The sequence below is a fragment of the Cucumis sativus genome, chromosome 7 (assembly GCF_000004075.3).
Source record: "Cucumis sativus cultivar 9930 chromosome 7, Cucumber_9930_V3, whole genome shotgun sequence".
NCBI classification, from domain to species: domain Eukaryota; kingdom Viridiplantae; phylum Streptophyta; class Magnoliopsida; order Cucurbitales; family Cucurbitaceae; genus Cucumis; species Cucumis sativus.
Window position 1 is genome coordinate 12711865 of NC_026661.2, and position 20496 is coordinate 12732360.

Genomic DNA, 20496 nt, shown 5'->3' on the forward strand with positions numbered 1-20496 from the left:
TACTTGGGTTTTGATGATAAAACATAAGGATGATGCTTTGAAAAAGTTTTATTAGTTTTACAAAAAGAGTACAAAATTAAAAAGGATTTTTTATTTCCAAAATTAGGAGTGATCACGGAGGAGAATTTGATAATGATGCTTTTAAAGATTTTTGTGAAGAAAATGGTTTTTCCCATAATTTTTCTTCTTCAAGAACTCCTCAACAAAATGGTGTGGTTGAAAGGAAAAATCGTACTTTGCAAGAATTTGCTAGATCAATGTTGAATGAGTATGGTTTACCTAAATATTTTTGGGCGGAAGCCGTTAACACCGCTTGCTATGTTTCAAATAGAGTTTTAGTTAGACCCTCTTTAGATAAAACTCCTTATGAACTTTGGCATGGAAAAATTCCAAATATTGGGTATTTCAAAGTTTTCGGTTGTAAATGTTTTATTTTGAATAACAAAGAAAAACTTGGAAAATTTGATTCTAAGACGGATGTTGGTATTTTTCTAGGATATTCCTCTACTAGTAAAGCTTATAGAGTTTTCAATAAGAAAACTTTAGTTATTGAGGAATCTATTCATGTTGTATTTGATGAATCTTGGAATAATGTTTCTAATGAGTCTATTTGTAGTGATGATTTAGAAAAAGACTTTGGAGATTTACTTGTTAATGACAAAGGCAAAGAAATTGTTCCAAGTATGCAAGATGTGAACACCATAGAAAAGAAAGAAGAGGGTTCTTCATCCTTGCCTAAAGAGTGGAGATATGCTTTATCCCATCCCAAGGATTTTATTTTTGGCAATCCCGAACAAGGTGTCAAAATCGTTCTTCTCTTAATTTATTTAGTAATCTTGCTTTTGTGTCTCAAATTGAACCTAGAAGTTTTAAAGATGTCGAATGTGATGAGTTTTGGATTTTAGCTATGCAAGAAGAATTAAATCAATTTGAAATGAACAAAGTTTGGAAATTAGTCCCTAGGCCATATAATGCATCTATAATTGGAACTAAATGGGTTTTTAGAAATAAGATGGATGAAAATGGAAATATCATTAGAAATAAAGCTAGACTTGTAGCTCAAGGTTATTGTCAAGAAGAAGATCGATATATATTATGAAGAGACTTTTGCACCGGTTTAGATTAGAAGCTATTAGAATGTTGCTTGCTTTTGCTTCTTATAAAACATTCATTTTGTATCAAATGGATGTAAAATGTGCTTTTTTAAACGGTTATATTCTGGAGGAAGTTTACGTAGAACAACCTCTGGGCTTTGAAAAAGACTCTTTATGGCTTAAAACAAGCTTCAAGAGTTTGGTATGATAGACTTAGCAAGTTTTTACTTGAGAATGACTTTAAGATGGGAAAAAATGATAATACTCTATTTATTAAAGTTAAAAATAATGACGTGCTTATAGTGCAAATTTATGTGGATGATATTATATTTGGTTCTACTAATTCATCTTTGTGTGAAGAATTTTCCAATTGTATGCATAATGAGTTTGAGATTAGTATGATGGGAGAACTTAGTTTCTTCCTTGGTCTTCAAATCAAACAACTCAAGGATGACATCTTCATAAGTCAAGAAAAATACACAAGGAATTTGCTCAAGAAATTCAAATTAAATAAAGGTCAAGTTGCAAAAACTCCTATGAGCACTACCACTAAGCTTGACAAAGATGAAAAGGGTAAGTGTGTGGATATAAAGACTTATCGAGGTATGATCAGATCTTTACTTTATTTGACCGCTAGTAAACCCGATATCATGTTTAGTGTATGTCTTTGTGCTAGATTTCAATCTTGTCCTAAAGAATCACATTTTCATGCCGTTAAAAGGATACTTAAATATTTGCTTGGAACTATTGATGTTGGATTATGGTATTCTAGAAATGTTGAGTTTAATTTGGTAGGATATTCCGATGCAAATTTTGCCGGTAGTTTACTTGACCGTAAAAGTACTAGTGGGACTTGCCAATTTCTTGGTAGTTCCTTAGTATCTTGGTTTAGTAAAAAGCAAAATTTGGTTGTTTTATCCACTACCGAAGCGGAATATATTGCGATTGCTAGTTGTTGTGCAAAAATTATTTGAATGAAACAAACTCTTTGTGATTTTGGATTAAAATTTGATAATGTGCCTATATTTTGTGATAATATTAGTGCCATAAATTTGACTAAGAATCCTATTCATCATTCTAGAACTAAGCATATAGATATTAGGCATCACTTTATTAGAGAGCATGTATAAAATGGTCATATTACTCTTGAGTTTGTGAGCTCTAATAATCAATTAGTGGATATATTTACCAAGCCGTTGAATGAAGAAAGTTTTTGGAATTATTCGTTGTGATGCATCTTGATTTTATACCTTAATTGATATTGTTACCCGAATGCATATTGATAGGGGGAGAATTAGATATTTTGTATGTGTTCATATTCTTTTTCGAGAGCTAACTTCCTTGGTGTTGTTTTTTATGATTCCAAAGAGGGAGAAGTATAAGAAAAATATGTTTTTACGAATTTGTTGCATAATTTTTCACCTCAAAAACATGTTTTTAAATAAGAAGGTTTCGACACTTCAAAATTAATGATTCTGTACAGAAATTGACCAAACATTAATTCCAAAATCATCACAATTACAAATACGTTGAATGTTCAATTTGACAAGAAGATATCCTAAACACGGCAGAAAAGTTAAAACAAATAAACATGAAAGAATATATTATAATTCTAAAGGAAAGGGAAGATACTTGTCAGCTTCTCCTTTCACTTTTTTTGAGAACTCATTGAATACACTGAATCTGTGATTGATGGAATAACCACTTGGTAATAGCAATTGTGATCTCATGCAGAAGCTCTACCATACCAAAATGCGTCCATAAATCAAACAAACTAGATGAATAAATTTACACCACAGAAATCCATCCTATGGAGACTAAAACGGAGAAAGATGGGATAAGAATAAAGCATAGGAAGAACAAATACCCAATGGAAAGTAAACTGATAACAAATACTGTCTTGAGAATAATATATCCCAAACCAATTTTCTGCCAATCATTAAGATTTACCTACTGCAACTCTGCACACAAATTTTTTCTTATAAACAATAATTAACACAATCTAATCGGTATCTTATGGATATAAAAGACAGCATGGATCCATATTTTCCTGAATGAAGTAAGAATTTAACACATGATTCAAGTTTTGAGGAATGTTGTGATGTTAAAAGAAAGTAAAGGTATTACTACAAGACCTTAAATAAAAAAAATAAAAAAATCTCCATGAAACCACAAATATTCGATTTAAATGTAGTTATATAGGTGAGGTAAAGCTACTTCAAATCTTTAAACTATAATGCTATTGTAAATAACCGACAGAAAGTTGAATATAGTGAATTAATAATCAAAGAACAATTTTGGATTTTGTGGTAAAATTCTACCTTTTAGAACCATAAAATTGGAAGGATTTCAAATTAGTCTATGAACAAAGAATTTGGAAGCATTTGTGATCCAGCTCTCCCGGGGCATCCTTTGGTACTTATTTGTGATCCACAAGAGACTGGGAGTAGTTGTGATCTCTGTCCATAGTAGTCATCCAACCAGGAATGGAAAGACCACGACACGCAGTGGAATACGAAAAAGAGCATCGAGCACAACTTTCATGTCACCAGTAATCCTTTTTCCTTTATTGGTAGACTGAAAAAGGTTTTGTCAAGTAGGCAGGCATGATTTTCATGTCGATCGACAGTTGAGAAATCCGATGTTGTTAGTGGTAGGGGAAGAAGATGGCGGTGAATTGGCTATTTTGAGGAAGAAAAGAGAGTGTGAGAGAAGGGGAGAGGAGGGAGAAAGTAGAGAGAGAGGCAGTAGTTAGAGACGAAGTGGGGGAAGAAATTTGAAATGAGAGAGAGAGAAGCAGGGAGGGAAAAAGTAGAAAGGAGTTAGAGAAGAAAAGCCCATTTAAAAAACATTTGAATTATTTGTCATAAAGTCCATTTAAAAACATTTGAATTATTTGTCATAAAACCCATTTAAAACGCAGAAAAAAAAAAGAGAACTAAAACAAATATTTTGTTTTTAAAATTTAGACTAAAAAAAATAAAATTTCTGCAACAAAAGAGAAAAACTTAAAGGTAAAAAAATTGTCAAATAAAAACCATTAACTAAAAGGGTAACTAGTAAAGCAACAAAATTTTCAGTAGTGATAAAGCAAAAAAAAATTCAAATAATTATAATCCAAAATTTTCAAAAAATGTGAAATTTCATTTAATGAGACAAAAAATTGTGAACATTATTTTCTAATTTTGGTCATGGATGAAAGTATGAAGCTTTTGATACAAAAAAAAGCAAAATAACAACTTACTTTGTCTACTCTAGTTTGAGAGAGGAGTCCACGTGAGAAAAATAAGGATGCTACTGCTATGAAGCTTTTACCTATTGTTTTTCTCTTGCTGGAAAAGGGAGCTCATGTTCAGCATATCATTTCAATGGCAGCTGGTAGAATATGGAATTTCCTTGGAAGAAACCCCAAGTGTTCCCCATCGAATTGAACATATATGTTGCCGCTGCAAGAAACTTCTTCCACTTCGATCGAATGAACGCTGCTTGAACAACAAAATGATAAACTGATGATAGTTGCATTGCAGACCAACAAGCCCAGAAGCAGAAATAGGAAGTTTTGATTGAGAAAAGGACATCATTGCCAAACAATGAGTTTTAATGAGGTGGAGCTGAAATGTGAAATCATGCTCAATCATATGTTCAACCATGGATGAGTTACATTGATATCGATTAATTGAGTTCATCAACGTTGACAAAGATTTAACAAGGAAAAAAGGATAATCATATAACTTTCTAATTTTGGTTGAGGATACATCAGAATGCCAGAAGTAAGAAGGTTTAACAATATTACTTTTCTTAGGGCTTCTCTGCTAGGTAAATAAAGCATCTCCATATAAGTTTGAGTGTAAGTTTTTCTCAAGCAAAAACTTGACAGAAATGAAAATCACCATGCTCCATGCAAATCCAGTTCAATTATAGTTTCTTCACCTCTGCTTCCACAAGTCTCCAACATAAAACTGACAGTTGGAGAGAGAAAATTGAAATACAAAAGGGAAAATCTAGGCACATTATAATTTTTAAAGAGATGACTAACCTTCTTGATGTTACGTTTTTCACCGTCAAATATGTCCCATTGTATATTTTATGTAAATTCAGAATAAAGTCATACCATACGAAATCCTGAAGAATTACTACCTGCAAAGAAAAGCATCACATAGTTAATTAAGAAGACAAGGAAGGAAAAAGTGATCAAATAAAATCCCACAGAAACGAATTATACCTCTAGACTCCTGTTGGAAGGATCGGCATTTGGCACAATTTTCATACCACCGCCAAAGTATTTAGCATTTCCAATGCATAGAGCAGTTACTTGTGGATACAGCTCCCATTCAGCGTAATCAACCTATGAGTTATGGCATTCTACATAGATGAAATTAAATAAAGAAGGTAAAAATACAGTCACCGCCCCCTCCAAAATGGTCTACAGTTTGAAACTACCTTGAGACTGATAGGATCGGTTCTATCAAAGGAACACACCACAATTATTCCATAAAATAAATTAAAAATTCTAGAGTTTCTTTCCATATGCTGACCTTAATCTTAAAATCTCTATTTTGGTGTCCCACGAAGCCTTGCAAAGCAACAATCACATAGCATAAGTTTCAAAATTTCTTGTATCTAGCAGCATAAAACCCAGCCTTTGCACTCCTGCAAAAAGATTCATGCAATAAGATAATTAGATGTCCTAAATTAGCATAGTTTGTCGGTTAGCATCAACGATACTGTTTAGATTAACCTTACAAATGAATGTCTGCAACATTTGCAAAGTAATGATTCTCCCCATTATCTTCATTGACAACTCCAACATCAATTCGGGTCCTCAACCCTGCAGAATATCTTACATGAACTACCATTGTAGTGCAATGTTGTACTTCATCGACAGAAAAATTAGAGGAGTGAAACAAGGATACCTTTGGCCATACAAGACAAAGTTACTTAGATCACAGTTTTCTAAGGATTTTAGCAGTGAGGACTCTTTAAAGGTTATAGAAAGCATCACTCCAAATTTAAAGCTCAAATTTGGAGGTAAGCTAGCTAAGACAATTTTAAGCATGTTTGTAGAATGAATTATTTTATTTTGAAGGTGGGATAAAAAATATGATTTTTTTGAAGTTGAGAGATCATTTTAGACTTATTCAGGATTCTAGGTTGACATTGAAGGGTGACTGAGCATCAGGACGCAAGGCTTCGCGGCCATGGGCGCACTACTTGTTGAGTGCAAGGCAAGCACGCGTCCAAACATTATAAGGGCATGTGCGTGCTCGCGTGTTGCATTCCTCCCATGCTCATTGGCATGACACTACCTTTTTGGGTTGTTTTGTTATTTTTTAGAATTTTAAGTAAAGTTGGCATTTTTTTGGATAAGAAAATTAATTTAAGATTAAATTCTTTTATTTTGGGACAAGAGAAAATAGAAAGGATTAATAGGCCAAGAAGTTAAGTTATTGAGTCTGAGTGACCCTTCAAACTCTAAACTTATTTTAGAAATGTTTATATGTCTAAAATGATTTATGAACTGTTTTCTCACGTAAGAATGATTTATTGATTATGTTTATCTAAAATAACTATTGATAATTGTTGGCTTAATAAATGTTTGTACTTTTGAAACATTACGATGAAAAAACTTATTTACAAAAGTTGAATTTAATATAGACATATTGGTTTGGAAGCAGTTGAGATAATTATTGTGAATGTTTTATGTTTTCAAACGTGTACCTAGGCCATTGATTTGGAATTTATGGATTAGAGACTCTCGACACTTGTGAGGTATTGCACGAGGTCGGAGAGGATTGGGATTGTAGGTCTTTTGGGGACCCATCGCCATATATGTTAGACTTTGGACTGCATACAGGAGTGATTTAGCCCTTTGTGGGCATCTGCATGCATGTTAGAAGACTATGGACACTGGTTACGAGGTTTTGTTGTAACGCGGAACACATGGTTATTGGTGCTAGTTGTATGGAGATTACCTCGCAATCAGACCAGACTATTATAATGATTCGAGGGTACATGGCTTTAGTGAGGCCTAGATTTTGTCATTCATAAAAATTTCTAAGGTTGAAGAAAGTCAAACTTAGTGTTGCTTGGTTGTTTTTGTGATTAGGTAATCATGTTGAAGATGTTGGGTTTTATGGCCTAAAACTTGTAGAAAGTAAATGTAATATTTGATTGTAATTAATAAAGTGTTATTTTTCTCATTTCAACAAAGTGTTATTGGCCATTAGTTTTATTTTAATAACCTAGATTCAATAAACTAACATCCTACATTGTTGGATGAGTCTTGAACTGTTCTCTACATACAAGAATCAATAGATGAGATACAACTTAATAGGTCTATACAATTTGATACAAATGCAATGATCCAACTCATTTTGTGTAGGTGGAATGGGAGTGAGATATCCTATTCAATGAGTTTGCATAAGATCAAACTACGAAATAATAACCATAAGATGTAACTTTGTTAACTAGTTAGGTTTCTATTTCATTAGGATGACCATAAGATGTAACTTTGTCTTAATCCTGAGTGTATTACGAACTTTTGTTCGTGAGGGATTGTCCTTTGATTTGTACGGGTGAGAGTGGCTAGTTTTCCGACTTAATATGTTTATCATTTTTTGGGATAAGACCTAGTGGGAAGCTGAGAAAATAATTGATGAAATTCACTCATTTCTGACTTTAGAGCAAGTAGATGAGTGTTTCCTTAAATTGTGTCTCTGGGACTTGAACAAAGAGTCATACCCTCTCTATGACATGAAAGGGGTTTCTATTTATTGGTTAGTACATAAACAAGTTGTTCATTAGAGGAGCACAGATATTTAAGAACTATAAGTAATCTAGGGTAAAACAGTAATTTGACCTAGTTGGCGTTACAAATACTTGCGAATGACTAACTTACTGTTATTGGTCGAGATTCGTGAATACATAAATATATCTACAGTAAAAAGAGTTTAATTGTGAGTTTTTAATGGAGTGTATACAGTTAACGAATATTGATTGATATGGCTAATGAGATTACCCCACAAAATGTATGTGAAACACAACGAATCTCAGGGCAATTACACTGATCTCGGTTGATAAAATCATTTATTTTAAAGTTAAAAAAACAAAAACACAAAATCTCGGTGTCGAACTCGATCGAGATGAATCGAAAAATTACATTAAAAGAGTTTTTAAAAATTTGTGAAAAATCTTGATATCGAGAACTGAAATTGACCAAGAAAAACAAAATTACGAGCCTTTTAAAAATGTTATTTTTTAAATATAAAACCGAAAGTGTGCTACTTCTTAAAATTTCTGAAAAAGTTCATCAACTAGGTATTGGAAAGGAACTCAACTCAACATGCACCATCATTTCCATTTGTGCACTCCCAGTTCAAAAGTGTTGATGGTATAACAAATTGAAAATCTTAAAAGATTGAAACTGGAATAAATTACTTCCCTATGTGGTGTCTTTCTAATATTTTTTTTCCATAAATGACGTTTTTTTGCCATACATAACGTTGAAAAAAAGTTATTTAAATTATATTAAAAAAAATCAAAATTATATACCATTTACGAAATGTCATTTAGACCTGATTTTTATGTAAGATTCCAACTCTTAATACCATTCGGAAAAAATAGTGAATAGGCTATTAATGGAATTAGAACTATTATAGACTACTATGGTGGAAAGCCCATCTTTAGTTAAATTTCAAAAACTAACCCAACTTAAAAACTATTTTAAAACTTTGATAGAAAATAAGAAAATGTATTTATATGCTTAATTTTAAAAAACCAAAAAAAAAAAAAAAAAAGGTTAACAAAAGGAAACCTAAGCATTTAATTAAGAAAATACACATCACACTATAATACTAAAGGGAAGCAGGTTGGTTATCTTATTATGGGTGGGTCCTCCAGGCAAGTGGCAAATACACATTTGAAAAAAATTCTTTACCTCTATATTTTAAATCATTGGAGGTGAAATTGTGTATGTATTACATACAATGATATGGCCACATGAACACTACAACAATTGCTCACTGCTTGGGCCAAGGCCATGCCAAAACTTAATGAATCTATAAATGAATAATGCTCAAGACAGCTGCACCAAAAATCTGTCTTAAATCCCCTAGTATGAGCATTGCCTTTCTTCCCATTGCAAGTGATAAACAGTGGTCATATGGTTTTAAAATACCTCACACATTGAATTGTAACCATATCTGTTTTTGTTCCCATCTTCTCTTGCACCAAAAAGAGTTGAACCTAACCATCGATGCCCCACTTAGCCAACAAGCTACAAAATGTTTTGGTCAAGTGCTGACCTATGGTTTGGTTTTGCAGGTAAGCTGTACAAATTCTTCAAATAGGGTTGGATTGTCATCTATCTCTGGGCGACTTTTTACCTGAAATATCCAGTAAAGGAAACAAACAGATTATTAACCTAGCTATAAGCTACTTCAAATGAAGAATCACATACCAAAGCTCTCCAAAATTTGGATAGGTTTCAATCATGCCTCTAAATTTTTTTAAAAAAAAACTTCACTTTTACACTTCAGCTTTGAAATTTGTTGCCAAAAATACTCTTGTTGGAGTTTTTTTTTTGTTCAAATAAGATAGAAATTGTGCGATGACTAATGTATAAAAATTGACGTTACTTACAACATCTTTCACGTAAAATTGAGAACTCGTATAACAATGATGTGTAGAAATGAATGAAGTGTGCTAGATCGAACTGTGCTCTCTCAGCTCTCCAAGCTACTAGATCAAACCCTACGACAATTCTCTCTTTTTACTCCAGCCAAATAGGAATTTCACCAAGAGGTCGTTATAGTTCTGTACGTGTTCTGATCAGTGATATGGCATTAAACCTAGAGGTATAGAAACTGGCGAAGGATCAACACTTACCTCTGCGGGCAGCTTTTCGGGTCCTTCCACACATAGCAATAAAAGAAGGCATCCAATTTAACCAACCAGAATGCAAGGGCAGAGGTTGTTTGGGGTAAGGATGCAAAAGACGCTAAAGTATCTAGAATACAAACCGAAGAGTCCTCTGGGAGATTACAAAACCAATCTTCATTGATGGCGCCAACAAAATCGGCAACCACCTGTCAAAATAAAAAGCCAAATTATATTTCCTGCATATTATTGATACTACAATTCCTAATGACTACAGGCACAAACAAAAAGGACTTGCAACAAAAAAAGTTAAAAATATAAGACATTAGTATTTTAAAAAAGACCTGCATAAGTTCTGCCATAGACGAAGTACGCCTGAGCCGTTTAATCCATAACTTATGAGCAGATTTAGTCCAAGCTCCAATCATAGCACCTTCAGGCATTATAGACTGCAGAAAATAGCAAGAAATGATTTTCAAACCTAGCAAGTAGTTAAACGCAACAACTGAAACATGAAAGCACATTCCAAACGAGTGGTATTGCAAATAGAAATATTCGGAACCATGGAGAGCAAAAACAAATTAAAGAATGGTTGGAAGGCTCCTATATTGTAAGTCCTGTTTTCTTTATAGCCTTTTTGGTGGAGATTTCATCTACTCTGGCCCTAAAATGGTTCCTACTTTTTGTGAGTATTATATCGTTTCTTATCCCAGAGTACAACATCAGTTATAAGAATGACTGTCTTTTAATGAAATATGTGATTCTTTCCTCCAGGGACATCCGATAATATTGATCACATTTGTGATTCCAGAAGATAAAAGTATAAAAAGCCAAAAAGGGAAAACAAACTGACTTTCTTCATAAGTTGTATGATAAAAGTCATGTCAGTAAAAACCACAAGAGATGATACTTGGAAACTGTTTTTTGTTTTTTCCTTTCCCTTTTAATAGTTGAGAAATATGAGAAAGAAAACGTACAAGGCATACCAAAAAAAAAATCCCCCAAAAGAAGCTAATACTCTAATTACAAGAAAGGATCCCAGTCTAAAAGAATGAGAATTAGCTGGAATTTACAAAAAAAAAAATCGATAAACAGACAACCAATAAGGAGGAGTTAAATCTAGCAAAGTCCCAAAGCTCATCAACAAATCTCTCAACCATTCTAAAAATCCTATTGTCCTGCTCTGCCAAATCCCCAACAAAATGGCAGAAAAGCAAGCCTGTGCCATGTAATTCTTTCTTTATCACAAAAAAGAGGGTCATGAAGCACCCCCTCGATCATAGAGCAGCAACCTCTATTATGAGCTGCACTAAAAGTTATGAAGATGTGGCTCTAAAAGGAGAGAAAATGAAAACATCCCAAAATAGATGTTGAGATCCTCTTCCTAGAGCGCACAATTGGTGTGCAACACAAGAGAAGAATGTCTTTGGAGATGATCGTGCATGTTTACTCTCCCATGCAAGACTTGATAAGCAAAGAATTTAACTTTGAAACTTTAACCTTGATGCATGAACCAGCCTAGTGAAAATAAAAGAACTAAATAAAATGAAATACCTCGATTGCATGAACTCCAGCTTTCAATGCTTGGAGCTGTGATGATAAAACCTTATGCTTTGGAAATACATTATCATCTCCTTTTTCTCGACACGTTGCCCTATGAATGGTATATCTTTCCTCCAGGTTCAAGTCAAGCTCAAAGGTAATATGGCAAACTTTACAATGTTTCTCATCTCTCCAATACAAATCATGGCAACATTCACATCTAGCAAGTGAATCAAGATAAGACCTTCTACCATGCCTTACGGCATAAAGTGCATGATAGAAGAAATTCCATACCCATGAATCAAATGCCTGGAGACGATTCCAGCTTTGCTTTTCTTCTTCTCCCTTTCTTTTAACTTCAAGAACTATAGTACTACTTAAAGGCAAAGTATCACCAGTAGTCTCGGCTTGGTATAGGCTATTATCAACATCAGACACAGGAGAATAACTGCTTTCTCTTATTCTGTCCATATCAGATTGTTCAGATTGCGTAAAACTCCTGCTCACAAGATTCCTAGTGCTCTTATTTGACATGGCTTCACAAAGAAATACCACACGCTTCTCCAGAGATTCAATGAGGAAAGCTTCCCGCTTACCTCTATCATCCAACACAGATAACAAGGCACACAAAGCCTAAAGTAAGAATAGAAAACAGAACAATAATTAGTATAACACTTGTGTTTAAGTTTGGAAAATATTGATTCTGTGAAAGGAAAGCTTGTCATAAAATTTCCAAGGTGGTACCTCTTTTGTATCAATCACTTCCCAATGCCCATCCTCCGAAGATTCAAAATAAACCCTCCTATGACCAGGATCAGTTGCATCACAAGGACCAAGAAAAAGCCAATATCTATTATACCTACGATCAGAACCTAAGAAGATAGATTGCATTGAATGCAAGTAAATAGCATTTTTCATCTTGTCTGCGCCCTTTACTTGACTTCCTGAATTCTCTTGGAACTTTGAGATTGCTGTGGCCGAATCGATAGGATGGTTTTCCAATGAAGCATATCTGATACTTGCACTACGCAACTGTCCTGAGCTAGCCAAGAATGACCTTGATGACAGGTTGTGTCCCCTGACAGAAGACTTTTTTATTTTTGCTCCAGAACCATAATGTTGAATGTTGGAAGCATAATCAACAATGCCACAAGATGTTGACAAACCCTATCATATTGAAAAGTCTTGAGTACTATACCTTAAACTAAACAGCATAACAAGCAAATATAAAATAGACAGGCTTCTATATATCACTGCCCACAAGTGCTGAAGTATAATGGAACAAAGTAGCCTTGAAAACTGTCCGTGGAAGCTGCAAAGAATAACTTCTCCCAGATAAAAATAAATTTTCACATAATAGGAGGCATAGTAGGTGTTCTATGACTTTCTAAATACCAGAGAAATTCTTAAAGAAAAATCTCACGAAGGTAAAAATAGATTTTGAACTTTAAGACATAAATACAAACTATCATCAATGTTTTTCGCGATTAACCATAAATCACAAATTTATGATGTAAACATGAAAATACAATGAAAAATGACCCTTACAAGATAGAATAATGTACCTTTGGCCTAATACTTGATCCATCAGAAAGAAGATCAATTAAAGCCACCAATGCATTCAACTTCTCTTCAATGCTTAAACCTGAATATTCATCTTCCATCAGTCCTAACAGCCACGCTTCACCTGGATGACTTACATCAATCTCTGTGGAAACAGTTGGGTTTTCGTTTTTGGATTTCTGAATCTTAAATCTTTGAGCACACAATTTCTCTGAATCACATTCAGAATCATAACTACTGCTGCATATTGACGCACTAGCTGCTATATCATCTACACTACCAAAATCAGTGTCCGACTGAAATTCATCAACATCCATTATAGCAGGACTAGGGCGGAGACGATATGCAGATGAAGATATCTTTTCAAATAAAGTTATATCACTGGACAAAGTGGAACATATTTGAAGCTCTAGTTCTTCAGTAGTGCCGGCAACATTCAGATCCACAATCTTCAAGAAAAGATCAATATCAAATGGATCAACATGGTCGTTTGAACTTTGATGCACAACTTTTCAACAATTATAATAATGACAGTGAAGTAATCCACATTTGTCTCAACATTGTTACATACCTTGGACTCCCTTATCAAATCAGAAACCTTGATCCCATTGTTTCCTTGCTCTGATAAAATTATAAATAATTCACCCTTCAAAGTCCCACGTTGCAGACCATATTTAGACACAAGGTCCATTTCCTAGAAAAAGAACAAGAATGAAGGGTACTCATGAAAGTTTACAATGAAACAGAACAACATGAACTATTCACAATATCAAACTTGCCCACATTAAGTTCGTAATAAAACAAAACAAAAGGACGAGTGGTTTAGGTTCTGAATCTCCAAGGTTCGGGCTGCATTTCTTAGGTTCTCTGCTTGGCCTTATTTTGAGCTGTAGGATTATTTGGATTGGATTAAAATTGTATCAATCCAAGAACATTGGAAATGCTTAGCAAGTCTAGCAAATCTAATATGATAAGAAGCTAAACATAACCTCCATCCTAGGCATTTTATCCTCAAATATTATGTACTGCCAAGTCACACAATGGCATATTATAACCATTATTCAAATCTCCATTGCCACTTTATGGGCAATTTACTACAGAAGTAACCTGTCCAATGTCCTTTTAATTGTAGATGAGTATACAACCTATATAACTATATTAATACTAAATCTAAAAAACTTCACCGAAAAAGGAAGGTTACAGAACTATGGATGAACAAGAATCACATAGGATATGAACAAACCAAACTTCCATCACCAAAAACAAAAAGATACCCGAACATCAAAAATAGTAAAATTGTGAACTACTCCAAAGTCCAACCGTTGAGACTAAGTTTCATAGGCTCCTATGAAAAAATATGGAACATCTGGCAACGTTGAAGCAGAAAAGTAAGAAAACTGAATGTGAATACCTTAGAAAGGGTTTCCTTCTGCAATGCATCTTGCTTAGAACAAAAACCAGCTGCAACCAACACTTGACGTAGTATTTCAGTCCATGTTAAAGGGTTCAATGATTTCTTCCATACCTCAAGAGCAAAATCTTTACTTCCAAGCTTCAGAGTGATGAAAATGAACTATATAAGCACAGATGCTATCTTCCTATTTTTAAAAGCAAAGGAATTCTATTTGTCTCCGTTTCAGAAAAAAAAAAAAAGCAAAGCAATTTTAGATTCATAGTGCACTTAGAAAATGTGCTAATGACCAAATGCCAGTTGTTTCATTTGTTCTCAATAAAAGTTGGTCTCTTTGTCAAAGTGGCCTAAATTTAATCACGAAATACTAACCGAATGAACTAATGCAAGAAATTTGCAAGACTTGCTTAGAGGAGTCAAATATGCATTGCTAAATTCTGCCTCAATATCACAAAATAGTAGTTTGAGAAGGGCCACGTGAACCTTTCCAAGTAAGAATGAATTCTGCAATGGAAGAAAAACAAAACCAGAAAAAGGTTCAAACGTCAAGACTAAAATTTAAAATCCCAACCAGTAAGCATTTTTATAGGAAAGGACTAGCTTAAAGAGAATATTTAACCTTGTCATGAAATGATTCAGCAAACTCATCAAGGGTAAAGGAGCATACGCCTAATGTTGTGGCATATGTACAAAGAAAATTGAAGACCTGCAAAAATTAGAGCCAAAAATTTAATCATCGCATTTCAACTGACTTGATAAAATTCCAAATGCAATCACACATCAAGCTTTTATTTTTACTCAAGTTTTTTTTATAAGAAACAAATATTTCATTGATACACAAAAATAAAATAATAATATATAAAAATTCTCAAGGAAGTACAAAAGCACATTCTTATTGGAAACAACAAGAAGACACGTTACACTAATAATACTATTGGAATTCTTTCCTTTTTTCTGCTTTTTCCTTGTTAGAATCCTAGAATAATTTTGGAAAGATTATGGGAATGTTTTCCTTATTTTCCTAAATCTTTTCCTTTTTTATTCCATTGTATACTCTATTTATTCTCCCTTGTACCTATTGTTTTATTCATTAGAAAATAATAACAAACAATCGTGGTTTTTCTCCCGGTACTCGGGTTTCCACGTAAATTGGTGTGAACTCGTTGTCTCTCCTTTCAATAAATACTAATAAAAAATCTCTAAGAAGTACAAAAAGCACATTCAAATTAGAAACAAGAGGAAGAACCATTTCAACTGACATGTAAACTTCCAAATCCAATCACGTATCAAGCTTTTATTTTTGCTGTTCTTGTTTTTCAAAAAGAAACAAAATTTCATAGATACATAAAAATAATAATAATAAAATTAAACAAAAATTGCGAAGGAAGTACAAAAGCTTTCGATCTAGAAACATGAAACAAGAGGAAGAATCATCACAATAAGTCTTTGTAATTATTTGTGCTAATTGGAGGAACTTTTTATAATTTTTTTGGTTTCTTTTGTTTATTAGTCATTCAACGAAATTTGCTTCATTATATTCAAAAGATAATACCAATAAAACAAATAAAAAAACAACCCAATAAAAATTATGTTACGGATGCTTCATCTCCATGTTATAATTCTTTTGGTTTCTCTTGTTTATTAGTCATTCAACGAAATTTGCTTCTTTATATTCAAAAGATAATACCAACAAAACAAATAAAAAGACAACCCAATAAAAATTATGCTACAGATGCTTCATCTTCATGGAAAGGTTATTTAGAAGAAAAGGTACTTCCTTTTCTTCTTTTTTGTATTGATATTCACAAGTGTTCATAGTAAGATTGATAGCTGGATGATTGAAGGACTCAACATTAGAGGTTATAGCCCAAAAGGAAACATCCTATAGAAATGTGCGACTCGATCCCTTTTGTGGTGCATTTGGAAAGAAAGGAATAGTAGAATTTTCGAAGATAGATATAATTCTTTTGATTCTTTTTGGACTGTGTTGCAACACACAGCTTCTTGGTGGTGTATGAATTACACCAAACATTTTTGTAATTATAGCCTTTCAATGATTTTCAACAACTAGAAGGCTATCATTTCTTAGTTCCTTAGCTTATTCCGGGGAGGGCCCTCTTGTCCCTTGCCCTTAGGTTGTTCTGTTTTGTTATATGAATATACTTGTTTCTTATAAAGAAAAAAGATATTCACAAGTGTTCAAGAGAGCTTATACATACCTCAACTATTCTCACTCAACAAAACAAGTGTCTTACTACAGACCTACAGAATATTGAGTTGTGGATAGGTGACTACAATGACTTCAACTCATTCTCCCTAAACTGGGTTAGAAATGCTACTTTTCTAAACATGCAAAAAACCAGGACTCACAGGTACTTTATGGACCGGACATCCAGTTGCAGGCGAAATTAATGATTAAAAAACACCATAAAGAAGAAAATCATGGAGGTAGTGAAAGAAAAACCATAACAGGAAGCAAAAAATATATTATAATAAGAAGAAGAAATAAATAAATAATAAATACCATCCTTAACATTTTTATCTTAATAAACCTTAAACCCTAAACCCTAAAGATTTTTATCATAATATGTGAAAGAAAAGTAAAAAAACAAAATAAAGATTAAAAGGGTTCATCCCAAAGGATGTTTCCAAGAGAAAAACCAAATTATTATCAATGCCAGCAATTAAATCATTTCCAATTGAGGAGAGGATGGGCCATTCTGGAGACACCTACTGCTTATGCAATGAGCTAAACAGACAAGAATCAACGCCATAATTTTTTATACGAACCTTGAATAGTTTCTTGCAAATGTCTCTAGATGAATCCCAAGGCTGCATGCCAAATGGTTGTTTCATCTTCACAGAATTTGGAGGAAACTTGGCCAGCATATCTGAAAATATAAAATATTATTAGAGATGGTATTCCAAGGATCTCCTTCATATTTAAATAGAAACAATTTTTCCTTCCAAAACCAACAGATATTTCATTCATTGTCATTAACTTAAAAAGGAACAGAAATGCAACAACAGGTGGACAAGAAGTTCACCTGAGTATCACACAGCCCATAAAAGAGACCAAAAGTAAAATTAAATATCCACTGTCAAGTGAGTGGCTATCATGAATTAACAGTAGAAGAATATCATAACTTAAAAGGGCTTGCAACCTTTTCAGTGATATAACACCATTATTTAGAGAGGAACTGGAAAACGGGCACATAAAAAATATTAAATAGTAAATCTAAAATCAACCAACTTCTTTTGACAACACAGAAATTCTTAGAACTTCTCAATTATTTACCAACTTTCCGTTAACAAGTCCGCTAGATAGTTAAGTATGTCTTGCTAAGCAACCATAATGGTAAGTTTACCACAAAATTCGTCTTTCATAACCTTTAAAATATCTCCCGAATCTCCTCAAGTTCCAAAAAAGGAAAAACTAAAAACCAGCTGGACTAAGAGTAATGAATGAACAAATAGATGACCAACAGAACCAAGGAACACCTAGTGGATGCCAAGAATAAATAGGGAATTTCTCTCAAAAAGCTCTACTAGAAGTAGCTCAAAAATTGAACTCTCAATAAGTTTTAAAATCAAACAAGTTAGCAGATTAAGAACCATAGAATAAAATCTTCAAGAATAATCATCAGCTTTCAGTTTTTTGCTTAAAGATGCCATTGAAAGGAAAGTCTAAGAGTGTAATTGATAAATATTGTCAGGTTCTTCCTTCACCTTTACAAAGTGAGCAACTATTAACACCATTTGTCATGAAGTGATCACAAGAAGTGATGATATGTTTTCTTGCTTGCAACTCTTTCAGCTCCAACTCTTCATCATCTACCAGTACAGCAAATTGGTCTATGCATTCTTGAGATTTAATTCCTTCCCAAGCCAGTTCACATTTTTCATAGCATAATTGCTTTTGACTATTTTCTTCATTACATTCCACCTGGAATACAACAGGAACCCAAGCAAACAGAGGATGACAAATTGCTAAGAAAACTTATAAATAATATATATATAATATATATATACTATATTAATTTACCCGTCTGGTTTTAATTAATGGCTTTCTCTTTCCCTGTACTTTGGATCCCACCCTTCCCTGTTTATTGGAAACATCCCATCAGCAACCATTTTTATTTGAAGGTAACAAGTATTGTAATATTCTAAATTAGATATAATAAAGGAAAAATAAAAACCTCAATAAGTACTCAAGTTACCTTCATTTTAGCTTGTCGTGGTGGTCGTTTTCCTTGCCGCAATGAATGTTCAGATGAAGAAGTTGAAACTGGAGATACATCCATAAATTTTTGGCCACCAAAAATGGTTCTAGCAGGAAAATCCCCAGCATCAGGATTCGTTGCCTGCCAAACCGTCATCAGACCTTTTCCAATACCATGAGTTTTAATCGGAGCAGCCATCTTCCCACAGAAATCTGCTGGGACTGAACTATCTTGCTTTGAAACCTAAAATTATACCGCATAAAAGATGTGAGAAAAATATGGATATGGAAGATGACAAAAAGCTGGAGCAAGGTCAACTATCATAAACATTTTGAATACCTTTCTCGCTTTGGCTTCTCTTTGATTCACTTGGAAGATCATGAATTTCTTTGGTCAGTTCCCACAAAAATCATGTACAGTATAATTGTAGGGATTGAACCCGTTGAGGTATCCTCCTTCTAAGTTCCATTTCTCTAGATAGATACTGCAAGGAAATTCAAAGGCCAATCAACCAAAAAAACCGAGTGTTAGTTAATAAATACAATCTAACCGATGTAGAGAAAGCAATAAAGTAAAAAATAAGTAGAAGTTGAAAATTTTTACTTTCTGGCATTTCTTGAAGCTCACAAACAAAAAAATCATCAGAACCCAACGGGGCCATACACAATCAATAAAGTACAAAATCTAAACTCCTCAGAATCCTTTAATATTAAACAACTCCCTACACACAAAGCACGTATTCTCCAAAACAACAATACAACAAAATTACAATTCTATATACTGGAAACTCAGTCATTTAACACTGCCGACTTCAGTTTTGGGTTGGCATCCCTCGTCTCGACTCCAGTATTAGCTCCAAGTCATTACGAACAAAAATTCCAGAAGCATAAACGAAAGGAAAAATGAAAATTACGTGTGAAGCAGAAATGCAACAGTGGTTGTTCCTCAAATGATGAAGGTTGGTTGAATTCAGTAAGTTTCGAGTCTGAGTGATTGAATTGAAGCGGAAGAGAAACGAAGGGTGTTATGTGAAGAAAGAACAGAGTAAGGAGAAATTTAAAGAAAGTAAGAGATAACAATTAACAAACAGGGGAATGAGAGTGGAAGAAGGGAAGTAGGGTTTTGGGTTTTACAAAATAAATATCTTTGTTGGTTTAAGAGTCTCTTCTGCCGGTTCTGCCCGGAATTTCAACCAATTAAAGAAAAATATCCCAATTTTATCCACTGTTGGTCTAAAATACCCTTCATACTTTTTTTCAACCCTAGTTTTAAGTCACTTTGGGTTTAAAATATTAAAAATAGGTAAATTTACACACACACATATAAATAATTTTTATTATTTATAGAAATACCCTCAATATTTAATTTCACCCAATGGACATCTTCCATTTCACCTCACACAATCAGACTTCACCTCAATTCCTCCTTCCTATTCACTTCCATTACAAAGCTATGTGAGGGTACGTCTTCTTCTTCCTCATGGGCGGCGGTTACAGGCAGCATCAACCCCAAGTTCTTTTTTCGCTATGGCATCGCCCAAGTCTCTTATTCTTCTTCTTCAAATTATATTGCTCCTCTTGTTAATAGACATTTAATGTTTTAACACCCTTCTAATTGTTAATTGTTTGTCTGTTTAATTAATAGGTTTTGTTTTGTTTTTCTTTCGTGAATTATCTTCGTTTTATATGATTATATGATTGTTGCGATTTCATCAACCTGGAAAATTATTTTAATCTCCATTATCAACTCTTTGACATGTTTTCATCCAATTTTTTGTCCTTCATTT

General features: G+C 33.5%; 1 protein-coding gene, 1 long non-coding RNA gene and 1 pseudogene across 3 annotated transcripts; all 3 read right to left on the bottom strand.

Moving 5' to 3' along the window:
• Positions 1–2553: 2553 nt before the first annotated feature.
• Positions 2554–3938, bottom strand: LOC116405023. Its single transcript, XR_004218082.1, has 2 exons — positions 3416–3938; positions 2554–3055 (listed from the first exon to the last, which is right to left on the bottom strand). It is a non-coding gene; the product is annotated as an uncharacterized LOC116405023 (long non-coding RNA).
• A 795-nt stretch (positions 3939–4733) lies between these two features.
• LOC105436134 lies at positions 4734–6178 on the bottom strand (annotated as a pseudogene).
• Positions 6179–8948: 2770 nt separating this feature from the next.
• LOC101218415 (homeobox-DDT domain protein RLT3) lies at positions 8949–19860 on the bottom strand. 2 transcript variants are annotated; one of them, XR_004218353.1, is made up of 17 exons: positions 19624–19860; positions 19050–19194; positions 18708–18953; positions 18533–18589; positions 18217–18433; positions 17278–17378; positions 15107–15193; positions 14860–14991; positions 14488–14628; positions 13648–13770; positions 13079–13525; positions 12258–12680; positions 11526–12146; positions 10316–10420; positions 9981–10180; positions 9735–9908; positions 8949–9478 (listed from the first exon to the last, which is right to left on the bottom strand). XR_004218353.1 is itself a non-coding variant. In XM_011660777.2 (16 exons), exons 2-16 carry the CDS (start codon positions 19089–19091, stop codon positions 9475–9477), a joined length of 2946 nt encoding a protein of 981 aa, XP_011659079.2. In that variant the 5' UTR covers positions 19092–19194; positions 19624–19860; the 3' UTR covers positions 8949–9474. The 2 variants fall into 2 exon arrangements, 1 of the variants encoding a protein (XP_011659079.2); XM_011660777.2 differs by lacking the exon at positions 9735–9908.
• Between the last annotated feature and the right edge of the window lie 636 nt (positions 19861–20496).